At 39.4% G+C, this 18,462-nt stretch overlaps 1 protein-coding gene across 1 annotated transcript in view; it reads left to right on the top strand.

Annotated features, from left to right (window-relative positions):
- Window positions 1-412: 412 nt before the first annotated feature.
- The window catches only part of E2F7 (E2F transcription factor 7), a 34,098-nt gene continuing 16,048 nt past the window's right edge, over window positions 413-18,462 (top strand). The window contains exons 1-6 of the mRNA XM_069491043.1: window positions 413-505; window positions 5,268-5,543; window positions 10,896-11,064; window positions 15,048-15,338; window positions 16,596-16,754; window positions 18,207-18,341. Of these exons, the coding sequence (XP_069347144.1) occupies window positions 413-505; window positions 5,268-5,543; window positions 10,896-11,064; window positions 15,048-15,338; window positions 16,596-16,754; window positions 18,207-18,341 (1,123 nt within the window). The remainder of the gene's footprint in view (window positions 506-5,267; window positions 5,544-10,895; window positions 11,065-15,047; window positions 15,339-16,595; window positions 16,755-18,206; window positions 18,342-18,462) is intronic.

The following is an 18,462-nucleotide window of genomic DNA, read 5'->3' as shown; positions in this document are numbered from 1 at the left end:
TCTAGCGGTCAGGTTTCCTCCTCCTCTGATTCAAACCCCCTCAAAGCCGAATTCCTCCCAGTTGTTTGCGCCAAAATTAACTGACCTGGGAGACCCTGTACTTTCTGACAGATCTGCCCAACACCCTCCTGACTTGGTAACTTTATTTTGCCCTGTTGTTTTTTTCATAAAGAATTACTATTTTTGTTGATTTTTTTTCTTCCCAGATTTTCAGTAATTACTAAGCACACTTTAGGTGTTTGTGTTTGTTCATGTGAGTGTTAGAGAGAGTTGGAAGGCGGCTACACTCCTGGAAATTCCCAGGACGTGTTTAGGGAAGGGGAAGTTCATGTTCACAAGTAATAAATATGTAGATATTTTGTTGTAAGAAAAAATATCTAATTGTACGGTCATTTTCTAATGTGCATTACAGATGGAAGTAAATTGTTTAACACTAAAAGACCTGATCAACCCCAGGCAGTCCAGGCTAAATTTTGCAATTGAAGATGGAGAAAATGCACAAAAGGTAAGCACACATAAATACCTTAATCTCTAGCATATTAAGGATGGTGATATCTAATCGTGTTCCAACATGCTACTTGTATTTGTCTTATAAACATCAAATCAATTTTGATGAACATTGTAGAAACATACTTTTATTAAAATGAAGCCATCCATATCATTATTGTTGCAATTGTACTCTCAGTCATTGTGCCGTGGAAAGAGAGGCTAGGTTACATGGATGTAATGTTGGAACCAATTATGTAAGACATGCTAGACACAGCAATCAAAAGTTTGTCAAGGGTGGTTTAACTAATACTCTGTAGGAATGTCAAGTCTCAATTCCAGGAAAATAGACTTTTGTAGTTTTAAATGCTGGACTCTTAAAGTGCTGTGAAATGTCTTCATACCAATGAACCAGCTCCTAGAGGCTGTTCCTTTCACCCAAGAGTATGACCTGTGCCTACCATATAGGGAGATAAAGCAACTCAGCCCACCAACATACTCTGAATATTTTACAGTGCTGCTGATAGCATTTCCGTGAATGCTACTGAGCCATTCTCTCCCTTTTTGCACCCCTTGTGATTTGTAAGAGTGAAGCAGTGTCTTCAAGAAACATTAAAGAGTAAACTGGCAGTAACAATGTCTAAACTATGTGAGTATTTTTAGGCCGAGGCACATAGATTTAACAAACCCAGTTTTAGAAACTTTGGATATAAACCTAAGAATAACAACTTCCTTGGGAATCAAGGCTTTTAACATCAACAATGAAACCTCCTGGTTGTGAAGCATCTGTTAAATGGGCCTTGAAGAATACTTGACACTTGTTAATTTTGGATACTTGTGATTGTGTGCTTTTCCATGTAGGGATTTTTTGTTTGTTTAGCATTTTGATTTATTTTTGTTAGGAAAAGAAGTACAATAGTCCCCCTTATCCAGTAGTCCCCCTTATCCGCAGGGGATATCTTCCAAGACACCCAGTGGATGCCTGAAACTGTGGATAGTAGTGAATGCAATTGCTGTCAATTGGAACATGTTTCTGTTCATGTCTTCCACCCACAAATTTAATTCCTTTCCATCTTAACTAAGCCTTGAAAGAATGTGTAAATGTACATTTATATAAAGTCTAAGTCAGTACTCCACTTCTATCCTTCTGGGTCAATGACTTTTATCAAGTGCCTTCAGCAAGGACCCTTCTCCTCTAGCATCAGTAAATGCTGTGTCTTGTTGAGCTTTTACATTGTAAAGGGTTTGGAGAAAATCTCAAATGACTCGAAAGAGACTGGACAAGTGGCTAAAATGTTTGAAATAGAACATATGAGCAGGAATTATATCACCTCAAAGAGAAGACAAGAGATGAGAACAGAGTGCTTCTGCCAAGATACTAGGAGGGACTTTTGTCTCTTTCATATTGCTAGGAAGTAAAGGAAGGAGACTCTAGGGATGGTGAGAACATGGGGTTTGGAGTCACAGGGTCATGGGTTTGATTTCCTGCTTTGCCATTTATTAACTGTTGAACAAACATTTATAAGATCTTCCAACAAATATTTATGTTCCAGATACTGAGGATATGGTGGTTTAATGAGTTTCATAACCTCCCTAAGGCCATTTTCTTCTTCCATTAATTGGCGTTAACATATAGTACCTCCCCTGTTGGGTTTTTGAAAAATACCCATCAGCACATATTCTTCATACTGTGCTGAATCAAAGTAATAACCCAAAAATGAATTTGATGCAGGCCCTGTCCTCAGTTACCAGAGAGACTTTGAGGGACCCAAATGTCTTGAGTTACCCTATGGGGAGTTCTAGAATGACCTCTTGGTGGGGGCAAGGAGGCCAGGTTTTCACATGTTACTGCTATTTCTATTAGCTAGTGAGCACAAGCTAGGCCTCCCAGGAGGGGATGTGATCCTGGATGAGTCAGACCTCTTCCAGTCCCGTTAAGGGTTTAATGTTGGCATTACTTCCAGCAGCTGGGGAAATGAGTCATTCATTTCCACATAAATCTGGGTGCATCCCAGTGTCCACTATACAGCTGGGCAGCCTTGCTAGAAAACTTTGGAGGTAGATACAGACTATGATAGATACCGTAGTCTGAATCCCTTATTTTATGCATATGGCAACTTGAGCTCAGACAGAATGAACAATTTGTTCATGGATCAAAAAGATACAAAAAGAGCTGAGACACAAATCAGGTTTACACATTCCCATTCCAGTCCCCTTACCACTTCCCTATAAATGTCAGGATAGCAGGATAGACAGATGGATGGAGCAGGGTGTGACCAGATTGCAGTTGACTTTCTGTCCACCGTAGATCTTAGAAAACAATTTGCTTGGCATTTTTTTTTTTGATGTATTAACAGAGGTGTAATATGATCATAACCTACCACATGACCTAACTCCCCTCCTACTTTAAGTATTCATTAAACTGCAGGGAAAATATATCAAAGTATATGAATAAATCATCATCCTGAGTTGCTCCCTTGCTAGGGGAAAAGTAGGAACTCATCATTCCCATACGGACAGATATAGTGAAAGCAGTAGGGAAGGCAAGTAAATATCTGTCCACTCAGCATGCCTGGACCACACCCTCTACCAAGAGGACACCTTTTGGAATAACCAGATAATCAAGGCACAGTGTTCTTTGAGCACCTGTAATGGGCAAGACATTGTGCCAAAAATTGGGATGAATAACACATGTGGAACTTGCACCTTGACTTGCATAGTCTCATTGAGACAAGACACACATCTAGGAAATAAAATAGCAATACCATGCCCTGTAGTGTATTATCTCAAAGTGCCAGAATGAATGGTAATAAAGAATGGAAAGAGGGAAAAGATAATAGCAAGTTTTATTGAGCACTCACTACAGGCCAGGTATTCTCTTAACCCTTGAGGTGAGCATTTTTATGAACTTATTTTCAGTCGAGAGAAATAAAGTATAGTGAGATGCAGGAACTTGTCACACTTACACTGCTAAGTAGCAGAGGCAGGTCAGCTGGCCTCAGGCCGTTTGTGCATAACTACTTCCTCATCCTGCCTCTCCCTATATGCTGGTGAGGATCACGGCCTGCTGGGTACCTTTGGTTGGAGTTGTAAAAAACAATAACTTCCTCCCAACTTGCACCCAGGACAGGCTCATTTTTAAATGCAGAATTCAGAACCATCTGCTTTCAGCTATTTCTTACATACCAATGATTTTTACATTGAATGAGGTCATATGTGACCTCAGGCAAGTTATTGACCTCTCTGTGCCTCAGTTTCTTCATCTGTAAACTGGAAAAATTATAGTACCTATGTCACAGGATTGGATGAAGACTTAATACACGTAAGATACATGAAACAGGGCGTGACGTAGTAAATGCTCCGTAACTTCCCTCGAGAGTTCATTTGTGGAAGCCTTCATCAGAATGGCATGCCAGCACGGACTTGTTAAAGGATGTGGGTGGATGCAGTGCTCTGGACTGGGTGTTTACTGCTGCTGTGGCTTGAGAAATCCCCACCCCCATCCACTCCCTTCCTTCCTGTTACTCTGGGACAGAACGTTACCATGGCTAGCTTGCAGCTTCTGCTGATGCAAGGAATAAGATTTGCTCTGCTTACACAAACTCCAGTTTCTCCCAAACAATCTTTTACCTCATCACTTGTTAATCATTTATAGGAAAGCACTTTCTGTAAATTACTATTCAGCTAAAATCCACACATGTAGTAGCTATAGGTGTGTGTGCAGGAGATTGAGTGACAGATATTTAACTCATCTACCTTCATAATCATGTAAGGTACTATTGACTGGAAGGGAATACTACAGGAAAAGCAGAATCTTTCTGTTCTTGAATATTGAATTATTGAATTCTCTTATTCTGAATTCTTATTTTGAATATTTTGAAACTTATTTTAGGGGAATTTGTTTTAATTACTTGATAGTTCTAAATGTGGGTTCTATATATTTGGTCCTTTTTCATAATGGGGCCATCATTAATGTTTTCTTATAATTATTGAGGGTCATCTACTCAAAGTGTGGTCTGAGGACAGGTGCTTTTCCACACACTATTTCCAGCCTGCAAAAAAATTAACAGAACTTGGGAGTTAAGCACTTAGAAACCTCAGTAGCAATTTGATATTGCCACGAGGACATTTAAGCCTATGATCAGTAGTCTTTTGTTGAACAAGCCAGTTTGAGTGACAAACTCAAATGGCAAATCACATCTGGTGGGAGTTGCATATTAGTCTTATGAAGTAAGATCACATATCAGTATGTGGGAGAAGCACTGCTCTGGGAGAATATTACACAGCTCTTTGGGTTGGCTTATAATGTGGTATTTTGCTAGATGTTCTTCCATTAACTGGTCCTACTGTTAATTGCTATATTAGCACTAGTGAACATTGAACTAGAAAAGCATAATTGCTCTTCACTAGTTAGTGCAAACTTGTAAATAGTGTTTTTAAAAAGATGGCACTTAGAAGCAATATGGACTCACCCACGTTGGCCTTCATCAGCCCCAACTATTATGAGTGACAGATACATTCATGACTTCTCTCACAGAGATTCCACGGAAAATATGTTTAAAAGGAGTAGCAGATTATAGTCTATTTCTCATTGGAACCACTCTTCAATTCCCATGAAGCCTTTTGTCTAATTTTCATTAGTCCTATCCTGATACTTTTCACCACTAAACATATGGTCCTATTTGTATTTTCAAGTATTAGTGAATGGTGGGAGCAAAGTGTACTCTTAGCTGATACCTGCCCTTTCTCACTCTTGCTAAAAGTTCTCTTTTTTAAAATAGGAAAATATATTTGTTGATCTATCAAGGATGGCCCCGAAGACGCCAATAAAAAATGAACCAATTGACTTATCGAAGCAAAAAATCTTCACTCCAGAGAGAAATCCCATTACTCCAGTTAAGCTTGTCGACAAACAGCAAGCAGAACCATGGACACCCACAGCTAACCTGAAGATGCTCATTAGTGCTGCTAGCCCAGACATAAGGGACCGGGAGAAGAAAAAGGGACTTTTCAGACCCATTGAAAACAAGGATAATGCATTTACAGACTCTCTACAGGTAAACAGACTGTGCTCCTCAAGGCTTTTATAGAACTTAAAAAATATTACTTGATCATTAAAAATTCTCAATTTTTCAGCTCTTATTGAGCCAAAAGCAGTATTAAGCTGAATATCTTTTTATTTATAGCAGAATTCTTGCTCTGTATCCTATTTTTCATAATGAATGCTTTCTTCTCTTCTGTTTGATACTTCATGGACCAGAACACATTTAAAAATGATAAAATATTTTTTAAGTAATGATATTTAATAATTTTGATTTAATGAAGGAGTTTGGACTTTTTAAAATGCTACTGTGAACTATAATTTTGCTCACATTTTAAAGGTGATATTAATCTAAGTATTTTTGATTTGGGAAATTCCATTATTCTCATATATGTTCAGTTTGTTGGTTTGGAGTTTTACTAAAGTTAAGCCATCTTTAAATTCCCTGTCCTGTGGGGAACCAGAGCTGTTGACAAATAAGCAGCATATTTATACTTTTTAAAAAACTCAATGGTCAATAATTTTCACTCTTTCATCAAACTTTTTCCCAGACTTGGTAAGAAAAGTTTCTTGCAGATTTGAGTGTTCTTAGCTATTTTTTCTCCTTTTGGTGGATTTTTTTAAGCTATAAAAATTGCCAAAATGAAGAAATTGGGAAGGGATAAGAGAAAAAGATGTCCTGAATTATAACTTAAAGTTAATAAAACAAAATTAATTTAATCCACTATACATATTGGAGTGATAGAACTAACAGATTGTTTCATGTAACTAAACACAAATCATACAGTTTTGAGAGCAGTTTTTACATCCTTAAAGCCAAAAAAAATTCACAATTCCTTTTTTAAGTCTGGGTTATTCTTCGCTTCCTTTCCATTTTATATTTAATGTTGGAAGCACAAGGAGCTTGGGTTTAGAGGCCTTGGGTTCTAACCACTCAGGGTCTCTACACCTCAGTTTACTCATCTGTAAATGGGAATCATGGTACCTGCCTTGGTTTTATTCTAAAAACTAAATAAAATTAAGTGTGCTTTTTGCTGTCAAAAGCATATAAATATTAGGTTTTGGGTTTTTTTTTAATTTTCTTGACAAAAATATATGTACCCTATATAATACCTATGTGAAATTTCAGTCGGGGAGATATTTTATGCGGGTAAAATATTTCTATCCGGATACCCTCCTTTATCTATTTTCATAAACTTTTACTTTATAAACTATATCTTTGGCTCTATATATTATTGTTGCCATTACTTTATCTTTTATTTCTATTTCCTACTATATTTTTCATCCTTTGCGATGACCCCTGCCTGAGAGACCTAATCAAAAGAAAAAACCTCTTTGCAGGGAACATAACTAACTCCCTGCAAACTGTCGTAGTCAAGTTAGAGACCATGATCGAAACAAAGAGAAAAGGACCTCTTTGCGGGGAGCATAACTAACTCCCCGCACTTTTTGCTGTCAAAAGCATATAAACATTAGGTTTTTTGTTTTTTTTTTAATTTTCTTGACAAAAATATAGCAAAGTGAAAATCACCCAATGGGAATTGTTATTGGCCTCTTTCATAAGGTGACATTATTGATATCTAACTTTGGTAGAACTAGTTGTTTAACATGGCCCTAAAACAAATTAAATTTGGGGGTTTTGTACCCAAGCTTTATAAGGAAATTTTAACTGATCAGTCACTAGAAATGTTCACCACTACTTGGAAGTAAATACCTTAAATCTGAGTGGCCATAAAACAGGTTTTTAATATCTTTTTTAAATTGGCCTTTATTACCTTTTGATACACTATTTGATCATATAAAATACGCTTACCCTATGCAATACCTTTAACCCCCATAAATGTACCTCTCAGCCCAAAAGCCAGAACAATACTGTTAATTGACATCTGCCTCCCCAACAGAACAATCGCTCTCCTGAATTTGTATTTTTCATGTTCCTATATAGTATATTGCATAGATTGGTTTGGTTTGGTTTGGTCCTTAGGCTTTGTAAAATTGAAACTATATTTAGTATACAATTTTCTGAGACTTGCTTTTTTCAATCAACATACTTCGTTAAGATTCATTTGCATTTTTGCATGTAGCTGTAGTCCTTTCATTTTCATTGCTATGTGGTATTCCACTGCATGAATACACCACAATTTATCTGTTCTCCTGTTTATAACTGTTTGAGTTGTTTACAATTTAGGGCTAATACTAACTACGCTGCTATGATATTCTTGCTTATATCTCCGGGTGTACATATCTAAGAGTTCCCTAGGACAGGGGTTCTTAAAGTGTGATCTGGGGACCTCATGTCCACAAAGAGTCTTACAGGTCAGTGAGGTCAAAACTATTTTCATAATACTAAGACATTTGCAGTTTGAACTCTCATTTTGTCCCAAGTGTATACTGCAGTCTTCTAGTAAGTATACAATGTGGACATTGCAACAGATTGAAAATGAAAGCAAATGCAAGAATCCAGTTCTCTTCTATTAATCCAGACACTAAATAAATTTGAGAAAAATGTATAAAACACTGACGTTTTTCTCACAAAACATTTTAACTGTCTCAGTTTTAATTTCTAATACAGTAACTCTCAGTAGATAAAACCTACATAAATAAAAAGCTCTGTAGGGTCCTCAGTCATTTTTAAGAATATAAAGGGATCCTGTGAGCAAAACATTTCACAACTACTGTTTTGGGTATATACTTAGTAATAGAATTGCTAGGTCATTGTATATGCAAATATTCACAAGATAATGCCAAATTGCTTTCCAAAGTACTATTTGCTTCCACCAGTAATGTATAAACATTTATTGATCCACATCCTGACACTTGAAATTGTTAAATTTATTAATCTCTGCCAATCTAGTGGGTATACAATTTATATGTTTTTGTGGTATTCATTTGCTTTTCTTTGGTCACTTGGGAGGTTATGCTTCCTTCCACATGTTTACTGGCCGCTGTGTTTTTCCCACTTCTGTGAAATGCCTGTTTGTATTCTTTGCCAATTTTTACTGGGTTGTTAATCTTTTTCATATTGATTTGTTGCAATTGATTATATATTCTTGATACTAAACTTTTGTCAATTATATATGCTACATATATATTCTTTCAGTTTGGTGATTGTCTTTTCCCTTTATGTTGTTTCTTTTTGATGGACAGAAGTTCTCAAGTTTAACATAGTCCAATGTATACATTCTTTCTTTTAAGGGTAATGTTTTTTGTGTCTATTTAAAGAAATCCTTCCCTATCCCAAGGTTAGAAAATTATTTTCCCATATTTTCCTCATTTAAAATTTGCTTTATTTGTTTAAATCTTTAATCGTTTGGAATTGCTTTTTGTGTATGCTGTGAGTCAAGAATACATCTTTGTTTTTCTAGATGTATAATCAGGTGTCCCTGCACCATTTATTCAGGAGTTTTTCCTTTCCTCCCAGTTGGCAGTGCTACCACTTTGATATGTCAAAGTTGCATCTATATGTATGTCTGTTTCTGGACTCTTTTCTGTTCCGTTGGCCAATTTGTCCATCCCTACTCCAATACTCTATTGTAATTAGCCTTCGTATCAGGTGAAACAGAACCTCAACTTATTTTTCTTGCTTGTTTGGGCTATTTTTGGCTCTTTATATATACTTTACACTGGATTTGATTTTAATTGCATTGAATCTGTAGATTAATTTGAGAAGAATTAACCTTGTTATGGTACTCTTTCTTTTTTTTTTTTTTTTTTTTTTTGTTTATTTCAGCTCATTATGAGGGTACAAACGTTCAGGTTATATATATTGCCCATGCTTCCCCATCCCCCCGAGTCTGAGCTTCAGGTGTGTCCATTCCCTAGACAGTGCACATCGCACTCATCATGTAGGTATGCACCCATCCCCTCCCCCCACCCCCATCCCCCCCAGTCAGAACTTCAAGCGTGGCCATTCTCCAGGCAGTGCGCATCGCACTCATCAAATAGGTATACAACCATCCCTTCCCCCCAGCCCCCACCTCTGTCCGATACCCAATTGGTGTTATTCCCAAATGTGCACTCAGGGAAACCAGTTTGCTGGTGAGTACATGTGGTGCTTATTTTTCCACTCTTGGGATACTTCACTTAATAGAATGGGTTCCAACTCTCTCCAGGAGAACCAAAGAGATGCCATATTGTACTGAGTCTTTCTATCTAGAAAATAGTATATCTAAGTTTTAAATATCCTTCCTTAAGATCTCAGTTTTAGTATCTTATGCAAATAGATTTTTGCTAGATTTATTCCTAAAAACCTTATCATTCTTCATTCATTTGTTGTTACTGTTGTATAGGAATGCAGCTGATTTTTTTAAATATATTGTCTCATATTCAACTACCTTGTTAAATTCTGTTATTATTTTTAATAACTTGTCTGAGGTTCTTTTCAGTTTTTTCTTTTCAGTTTCTTTTCAGTGAACAATCATATATTGTCTGCAGAATGAAAAGTTTTACTTATTCTTTTCCTGGCCCTGTGCCTCAATTTCTTTATCTTGTACTCATGCATTGACTAGGATCTCTAATAAGGGATAATGGGCATCCTTATCATTTTCCTGATTTTGAGGGAAAGTTTCCAAGTTTTTTCCCATTAAGACAGATACTTGCTGTTGTGTTTTCATGAATACACTTCATTGAAGAAGTTCTCTCCTATTCCTAATTTTCTGAGGGTATTTTTGGAAATCATGAATGAGTGTTAAATTTATCAAATGCTTTTTCTGAATCTATTAAGATAATCATATCACTTTTCTCCTTGTATCTGTCCATTAAAAAGCCTTGTACTTTCTTGGGGCTTGAATGGAGCCCCTTTCGAATGTGGGTTGATGGTACAAGGATGCTAGTTTAGAATACTTACAAATGAGAAATAATAAGATTTAATTGCCCTACTTCAGTTTCATCAACCTTTGGTCAATTGTAAAATGTAAAACAATATGGTGACAGGATGCAGGCCAGTGCATCTCAAACTTTCTTGTCAATAGGAATCACCCAGAATCTTCTGACAGGGCAGATTCTGATATGCAGGTCTGGGCTGAGGCCTGAGATTCTATGTCTCTAAAAAGCTCCTGACGATGCTGATTTCATGGGTCCAAGAAGCACACTAGTAGCAAAGGTGTAACTACCTAGAAATGACTACATTTTTAATTTTTCAAACTTTTAGTGATACACTCAGCCTCAAATTACAAAGGAGAAAAAATTCAGCCCAGACAAAGCAATAGGTAAAACATACAGAAAATTATATTAGGAGATGTAGTTTAACCAGAATCTAGGATGGTATGGATTGAGATGTCCCTCCGGTTTGCCAATACCAGCCATTGCAATTTCTCCATTAGGATGTTAACTGTGATGTCTTCCCCTCCCTTCTCTCTGCCCTCTATAGTTTGTTATTGTTGGGAACAGTCCCGTGGACGCATTTGAAAAGCAAAGGCCAAGCAGAAAACAGAAAAGTTTAGGACTCCTGTGCCAGAAGTTTCTAGCTCGCTATCCAAGTTATCCCTTGTCAACTGAGAAAACTACCATCTCCCTAGATGAAGTTGCCGTCAGTCTTGGTATGTATCATGAGATTACCTGGAGGCCTGTGTCCAGCTACAGTGGGAAACTGGTTTCCTTAGGCAAGCCAAAGGCTTCAGGCAGCGTGAGCCTGAAGGGTGAGCAGGCAGAGCTTTCTTTGTTATCATTGAATCTCTCTTCATTATGCATAGAATTTCAGGGAGTCTTCTAGACCTGAGAGCCAAACAAAAATTCAGGTTTTTTAACCTTACAAAATATTTTCATAAGAGGCAGTATTTTTATGTGACTTACATTACAAACTAGTATCTCATATTTTAAATTCATCTGACTTCAGACAGACTCAAGAAATATTTAGAAATAGCCTGCTTTTGATTTTTAATAGTGCTTCCAGGCGATCAGAACTGGTGTCATTTCAACTAAAGGAAGAATTTGAGAGCATGAGCATTATGTTTGAAACCCTATACCACGATCTTCACAGCAAGCCTGTCAAACTAGAAAAAGCACATTTGGACATAAATCAAACAGCTAAACCTTATAACAAAGAGGAATACATGGGTTCACGTGGCGGGAGTATGTAATGTAGGATGGTTGTATTGGCTGTAAGTATGTATACAGCTGCTTCAGCGTAGAGACCCCTAGTGGACATGGATTGCAGTTGGTTCCAGGATGAACATGCTGTTGACAATCATTAAATAAGCAGAAATCACAATGATTTGAAGATGTCAGGGTGTCCCCTTAAAACATTGGAGGGTTTTACATACAGAATAAAAAGAAAAAGTTCTGAAGAAATTAGCTAAATAAATAAATGATGGATTATAATTTTTGTTTGTTTCTTAGTTCTACTTCTTCCATACCCCAGAAGAATATGCCCTAGTAGATGAGTATCAGTCCGAATTATCATAGCTAAAAAGATTTTGGCTGTTGGAAACTGAGATGATGAGGAGGCAGTGAGTTGCCATGGGAAGACCACGGCCTGGGCTTTGGGTCAGATAAAGCTGGATTTGAAGCCCAGCTCTCTTAATTTACAGGCTGTAAGAGCTTTAAAAAGTTAATTCACCTTTTGTTGTCTATAGCGTAGGGACTATAGCACCTACCTTGCAGAGACATGGCAAAGCTGGGGGTAATGTCTGTAATGTGCCTAAGTCACTGCCTCACATTGATAGCTCCTATTACTACATGGAACAGTTTCTACTCAGCTCTTACTAGAATGCCTCCAGCCCCCCGTCCCCAGCTGTCCCATCAGCCTCTCTAGCTAGGAAGAGGAAGTAGAGTGCTGGGGTTCAGGAGCCACTTTGGAACCCAAAGGTATAATACAGTATTCTAGGATTGGTGGCATTTGATCAAGAAAAGGAAAGTAAGCCAGCTGGACAGAGGCATGGTGAAGAGCCAGTGAGGCACATGGGGCTGGAAACTTGTCTCACGGAAGATGACGGTAAAATGACAGATTGTCTGGTGTCCTCCTTGGAGTTCATGAAGCCTACTTCCTCCTTATACCCAGCTTCCACCAAGGGTCTTGCACTGATGTCACTGCAGAAGACAAAAGATTAGATATTGGAGGGCTGTGTTACAGGTCCCAGGGAGGACTCCCCTGTGGGCTACAGATCATTCTGCAGATCCCCGTGTTATGGCTGCCTGGATCAGAACTCCAGGGATTTTTAAAATCCAACAGCTCTCCAATGCCTCCTGATCACCCAGACCTGCCAAAGGAGCATGCCATGTCTCTTCATGTGAGGTTGAAAAACGGGATCCCTTGCTGAAAGCTATTTCAGTGGTGACTGTCTTTTGGGGTTGAGTCAAAACTTCCTGCTACATCCCAGGGTAAAAGCTACAAGACCAAGGATGTGTAGAGCATTCAACTTACACTGTTTCTCAGATTCTGGTGCTATGTAGATTTGACGTTGACGTCATTCGTAAGAATTTAAAGAACTGGGAGTGACTTTAGTAAATGGAAAATAGCAAAGCCTAGGATACTGGGCTGAGAGTTGTTCTTAATAAGTTCCATTGGAAACTAAGGGAAGCATGGCAACAACTGGTAAATCCTTGACCATATAAGTTAATGCCATGATGAGGATTAATAGAACTACTTGAATATAAAAGAAAAAGATGACTGAATGCCAGGGAAATGCTTTCTGACAGAGTAACACATGGGCCTTTTCTTTTTTTTTACAATTGTATATCATCAATATACTTCTTTTTTTTTTATTCTTATTTCAGCATATTGTGGGGGTACAAAATTTTAGGTTACGTATATTGCCCTTGTCCCCCCCAACCCGAGTCAGAGCTTCAAACGTGTCCATCCCCTAGACAGTGCGCATCACACATTAACACATGGGTCTTGAGACCCGTGAAATGGAACTTTTTAGTGCACTAGCCAGTGGACAGTTAAATTCAGTCCAGGTTGAAGAGGTGAGTGAATGAGGAGGCAAGCAGCCACCACGTTGGCATTCACCAGAATCACCTACTGAACACCCAGTGTGCATATTAAGCATAATTGTAACTCTCCAAGTGGTCAGAAGCTTCTTTTATTTTCGCTCCTTGGGATGTCTAGCCACTAGATGGAGACTTAACAGCTTACTATCAAAAACAAAATAACAAAACAGGCGGGCATATGGCTGGCCCTGGGGTGTCTCAGTTGCATTCACATGACATTTCTAATGGGAAGGTTTATAAAATGTTACACTCTAAACAAGATGTGTTAATATATGAAAACAGACTGGAATAAAGAAGCAGGCAGTTTTGGACAAGGGGCCGCCGACTGCTCCTGCCAGCACCTTCCAGCAGGCATCTGGCACCAAAGTCTGAGCTTCTGAGGGTAGCCAGCCTTTGAGGGTCATGAGCGGAAATGTTCTGATTGACTGTGAAAGGCCTCTTCATGCATGTGATAGAACTTCTCTCAGCTCCAGAGTTCTTATTGTAATTCGGTATATTTCTCGTGTTAAGTCTTTGAAGGGCCAACAGCTACATTCACTGAGTCTGCCCTGACTATATAACAGCTCCTGGCAAGTGAAAAGAAAGAGGGCATCTTTGTAGCTAGGCTGGTTTCCTGCAAGATGCCTAGAGGCTTTTGCTATGGATACTTAGATGAGAGCAAAATAGGCCATGAGTCCAAGGGCCTGTTTCACAACACAGTGAGTCACAGACATGAGATTTTTAGAATCAGTTTCTACTGTGGCCTATTATTGCTAGCAGGGATTTGGGGTATCGCCAATGCCATGCAAAAAGTATTTACAAAAGTATTTATTTAAAATGGGCTACAACTGGGGACCCTTTACATGGATGGTTGCATCTAATCCTCATCATTTTATGCAATAAATACTAAGACATAGAAAGGTTAAGTAAGGGATAGATCAGAGATTCAAATCCAGGCAGTCTGACTGCAGGGCTCTCACCAAACTTAACCTATGTGAATACTTTTTTTTTTTTTTTTTTTTTGAGACAGTCTCTCGCTCTGTCACCCAGGCTAGAGTGCCATGGCATCAACCTATCTCACAGCAACCTCAAACTCATGGGCTCAAGTGATCCTCCTCCTTCAGCCTCCCAAGTAGCTGGGACTACAAGTCCACGCCATGACGCCTGGCTAATTTTTTCCATTTTTAGTAGAAACGGGGTCTTGCTCTTGCTCAGGTTGGTCTCAAACTCCTGAGTTCAAGTGATCCTCTCACCTTGGCCTTCCAGAGTCCTAGGATTACAGGCACGAGCCACTGTGCCTGGCCAATATTTTTTTTTTTTAAGAGATGGGATCTTCCTCTCTTGCTCTGTCACCCAGGCTGGAGTACAGTGGTACAATCATACCTCACGTGATTTATCCAAGATCTTTTTGAGGATTGGATCCCAAGAAGGAAAAGGAAAAATAATTTGTTGTTTTCATCCATATAGGTTGAACTTATTGAGCATCTACACTTGTGGGTATTATATTGGGCATCATGCAAAGTAGTTCACAGGCACGGTCTAGGCCCTCAGGAAATTTATACTCAAAAACGTTCATGTGCATGAAGTCTGTTGGCTTCTGTTTTTCAAACAGGTGTGGAGAGGAGACGTATCTATGACATTGTAAATGTGCTGGAGTCACTGCATCTGGTCAGCCGGGTGGCCAAGAATCAGTATGGCTGGCATGGACGGCATAGCCTGCCCAAAACCCTTAGGAACCTCCAGAGACTAGGAGAGGAGCAGAAATACGAAGAGCAGATGGCATGCCTCCAGAAGAAAGAGCTGGACCTGATGGATTATAAATTTGGAGAACGTAAAAAAGATGGCTATCCAGAGTCCCAAGATCCACAGTTATTGGATTTCTCTGAGCCTGACTATCCTTCTTGTGAGTTCATTGTAACCTCATGAGTAATGGCAGAGACAGCAATGGTCTCTTCTGAAGAGTTTCACTGCTAAGATGGGAAGTGCCAGATTGACAACCCTGGAGGGAGATGTCCTCTTATTCTCTCTACTGGAGAAAGGGAGACAGATGGCTCCCAACTGGGCTGCCCACTCAACCTCACTTGAAACCTGTCTCATGGCAGTTCACCAGTGTTTGGCATGTTGGGACCGTCAATCGCTAACGGTGCTCCCATTTTAGATTGACAGCCCCATGCTGTTTTCTTTTGTGAGACATTAAGTAAAATTTACTTTGAAGAAGTGATCTTTTGAAAGAATTTTATCTAATTGTATATTGGAATAGACTACTTAGAAAAGGACCCCATTTGCAGAAAATGTTGATAAGAAAGATAGACACCCCCTGTTTTCATTTGGTGCAGAGATTTTGATTCATATCTGTCTGCATTGTTCTTCCCTTCCAACTTATATTTATCCTCTTCTTTTAGTCATTGATCTTCTTCATTTTTACCCTTCTCCGTGTTGCTTAGATGACAAAGTACAAGTATCATACTCACATTTCACTTGCAAATACAAGAAATAGGAATGGAAAGAAAGGGGGGCCTGGTTTTCATTAGATTCACTGCCTCATGCCTTTTAGTTCCACCCCATGAGCCAAGACTTATCCTAATAACCAGAGAAGACAGCCATCTGTTGGGGACGGTGTGCCTGCCCTCCACAGGAGCACACATCTAATCAGCCTATTTATATGTAGTTTATTTATTCATGTGTTTCTGAAAAGAAATGGGAGAGGTGGGCACCAACTATGCTTAGGGTATAGTCTAGATATTGTGGACACAGAAATAAAAATGGAGTTCTTACCTTTGAGAGGAGAGTTGATGTACTGAAAATAATTCCATATCCCTACCCTGTCTTTTTATCCTACATTAATCTTTTCAGGAAGTTGCTTCAGAAAAACTGCCACTTGTGATTCTGTTATATAAAGTATAAGTATAAAGCATTGAGAGTGGTTTCAAATATAAATTTCAGAGTTTATGTGTACTCTAGAGTAGTAATTTTATGAGCCACAAGAAAATCCAGCTCATTTCTTTATGTGCTGCCTTTTGGGATGTGTGTCCAGTAGGCTTCTGCCCATAAAGAGGGTGATCTTTCCATCTGCTGGTAGAGTTAGATCTGGCAAATGCAAGGACAGTCTTTCTTGTAGAAAATTATAGGTTTTAATGTTTTTGTTTCATTCCGTTTGTAGCATCAGCAAACAGTAGAAAAGACAAGTCTCTGAGAATTATGAGCCAGAAGTTTGTCATGCTGTTCCTCGTCTCTAAAACCAAGATCATTACTCTGGATGTGGCTGCCAAAATTCTGATCGAAGAAAGCCAAGATACCCCAGACCACAGTAAATTTAAAAGTAAGAATCTTCACCTGAATCCTTGTCAGCATAAAAAGGGTGGGATTTCGTATGTTGATATTTTCTACCTCTGAGATAAAAGTTATATATAGAGAGAGACATGTACTCCTTCCTACACTCATAAAGGTTTTCATTGCTGTGAGAGGTGAGTTAGTCACATACTAGAATCCCTCTTAAAGCCTGTCACATGTCTTCCCTGAACGGTTACAGTGGACGGTGAGAAGCAGAATGCTGTCCTGAGAACGCTGGTCAGGGAGGGTGTGAAATACTTTACGTTTCTCTTTAGTATTACTGCATCCAAGACAGAATGTCTGAGTTTTCTTTCCCCTTTTTTCCCCACCCCCTGCATACTCTTCTGAAGGGTGGAGATGAAAGTTGTCTAAGGTAAGACCCAGAGGAATGGCCAGGGTAGGGTGGTGGGACAGGGCTGCTGGACAGGGAGAGAGTGCCTGAGCTTCATGCTTAGTGCATCTTCCTCTCCCATCCAGCTTGGATGCCGAGCCAAATGCCCTGGGCTGCTGGTAGCCTGTTCAAGCCCCTGGAAGCCACGAGCTGAACATTCTTTAGCTTTTTTGTTGTTTCCAGCTGGAATTATAGCCCCCCTGCAGGTGAAATGACTAGATAAAATCCAGCCCTGTCAGGACTGGGAAGCAGAAAGCTGCAGCTGGGGTGAATGCATGTCGTTTCTGGATGATAAGCAAAACTTCTTTCATCTTAGCCTTGAGGTCAACTGGGTTTCCTACCTGTAAATTGATTTCTTGAATCAAAAATACGTTGTATTCATCATCTTGCCAGTTTAATGGATTACCACCCCTTCTAAATTTTTTCTCTAGTAAGTGCATATGCAGAGATCTCTCCCAAAACCCCTTAAGATTCAGGGGATGCCCAGCCCAGCCCAGTCCTTCCCACTGAGTGGCCAGAATGCCAGGATTTTAGGTGAGGAGCTGCCTGTCTTACCCGCAGTTATACCTTATGACCTTGAATCCTGGCCCTCCTGTGTGCCCAGGAGTGCAACCTGGCAGGAGCTGTGGGGAATCCCTGTTATTTTCACAGACCAGCTGCCTGGTGGAGCTGGTGCCATGATCTCCTGCAGGGCAAGTTTTGACGTGCTGTATCAAAATTACACTTACTAAGCCTTTAATGACAGCCCATTCCTCCCTTGGTGTTTTTGCAATCCTAGTGCTCCCTGCTTGTCACCAGGTGCCTCTTGTAAGAGGTGTGAAGTTGTGGAAGTAGAATGACACGCTGACCTTCCCTTGGTCTGTGTCTTCAGATCCCGCAGACACATAAAATCCTGGGTGATTTCATGACAGAGTCATTGGTCTCTTCATCCCACCCCACTGCTTTCTTCTTGGGGTTTTTATGGTGGCTGAGAAAAGTTATCTGTCACATAAACTAAAATGTAATGGTGTCGCAGACGGCATGACCATAATTGTGTTTTATATCTTCAAGCAAAGGTACGACGCCTCTATGATATAGCCAATGTTCTGACCAGCTTGGCTCTGATAAAGAAAGTGCACGTAACAGAAGAGCGAGGCCGTAAACCAGCCTTCAAATGGATTGGGCCTGTGGACTTCAGCTCCAGCGGTAAGGTGGCGTCATTTTGCTAGGGACCTGTTTCATTTATAATCCCCAATTCCTTCTCTGAATCATACATCTACTACCCAGTGAGACTGATCTCCTTGTTTTCCCATAACCCACGTCATGT

The sequence above is a fragment of the Eulemur rufifrons genome, chromosome 16, assembly GCF_041146395.1.
Source record: "Eulemur rufifrons isolate Redbay chromosome 16, OSU_ERuf_1, whole genome shotgun sequence".
Lineage (NCBI taxonomy): Eukaryota > Metazoa > Chordata > Mammalia > Primates > Lemuridae > Eulemur > Eulemur rufifrons.
This window is presented reverse-complemented; position numbering and strand designations above follow the sequence as displayed.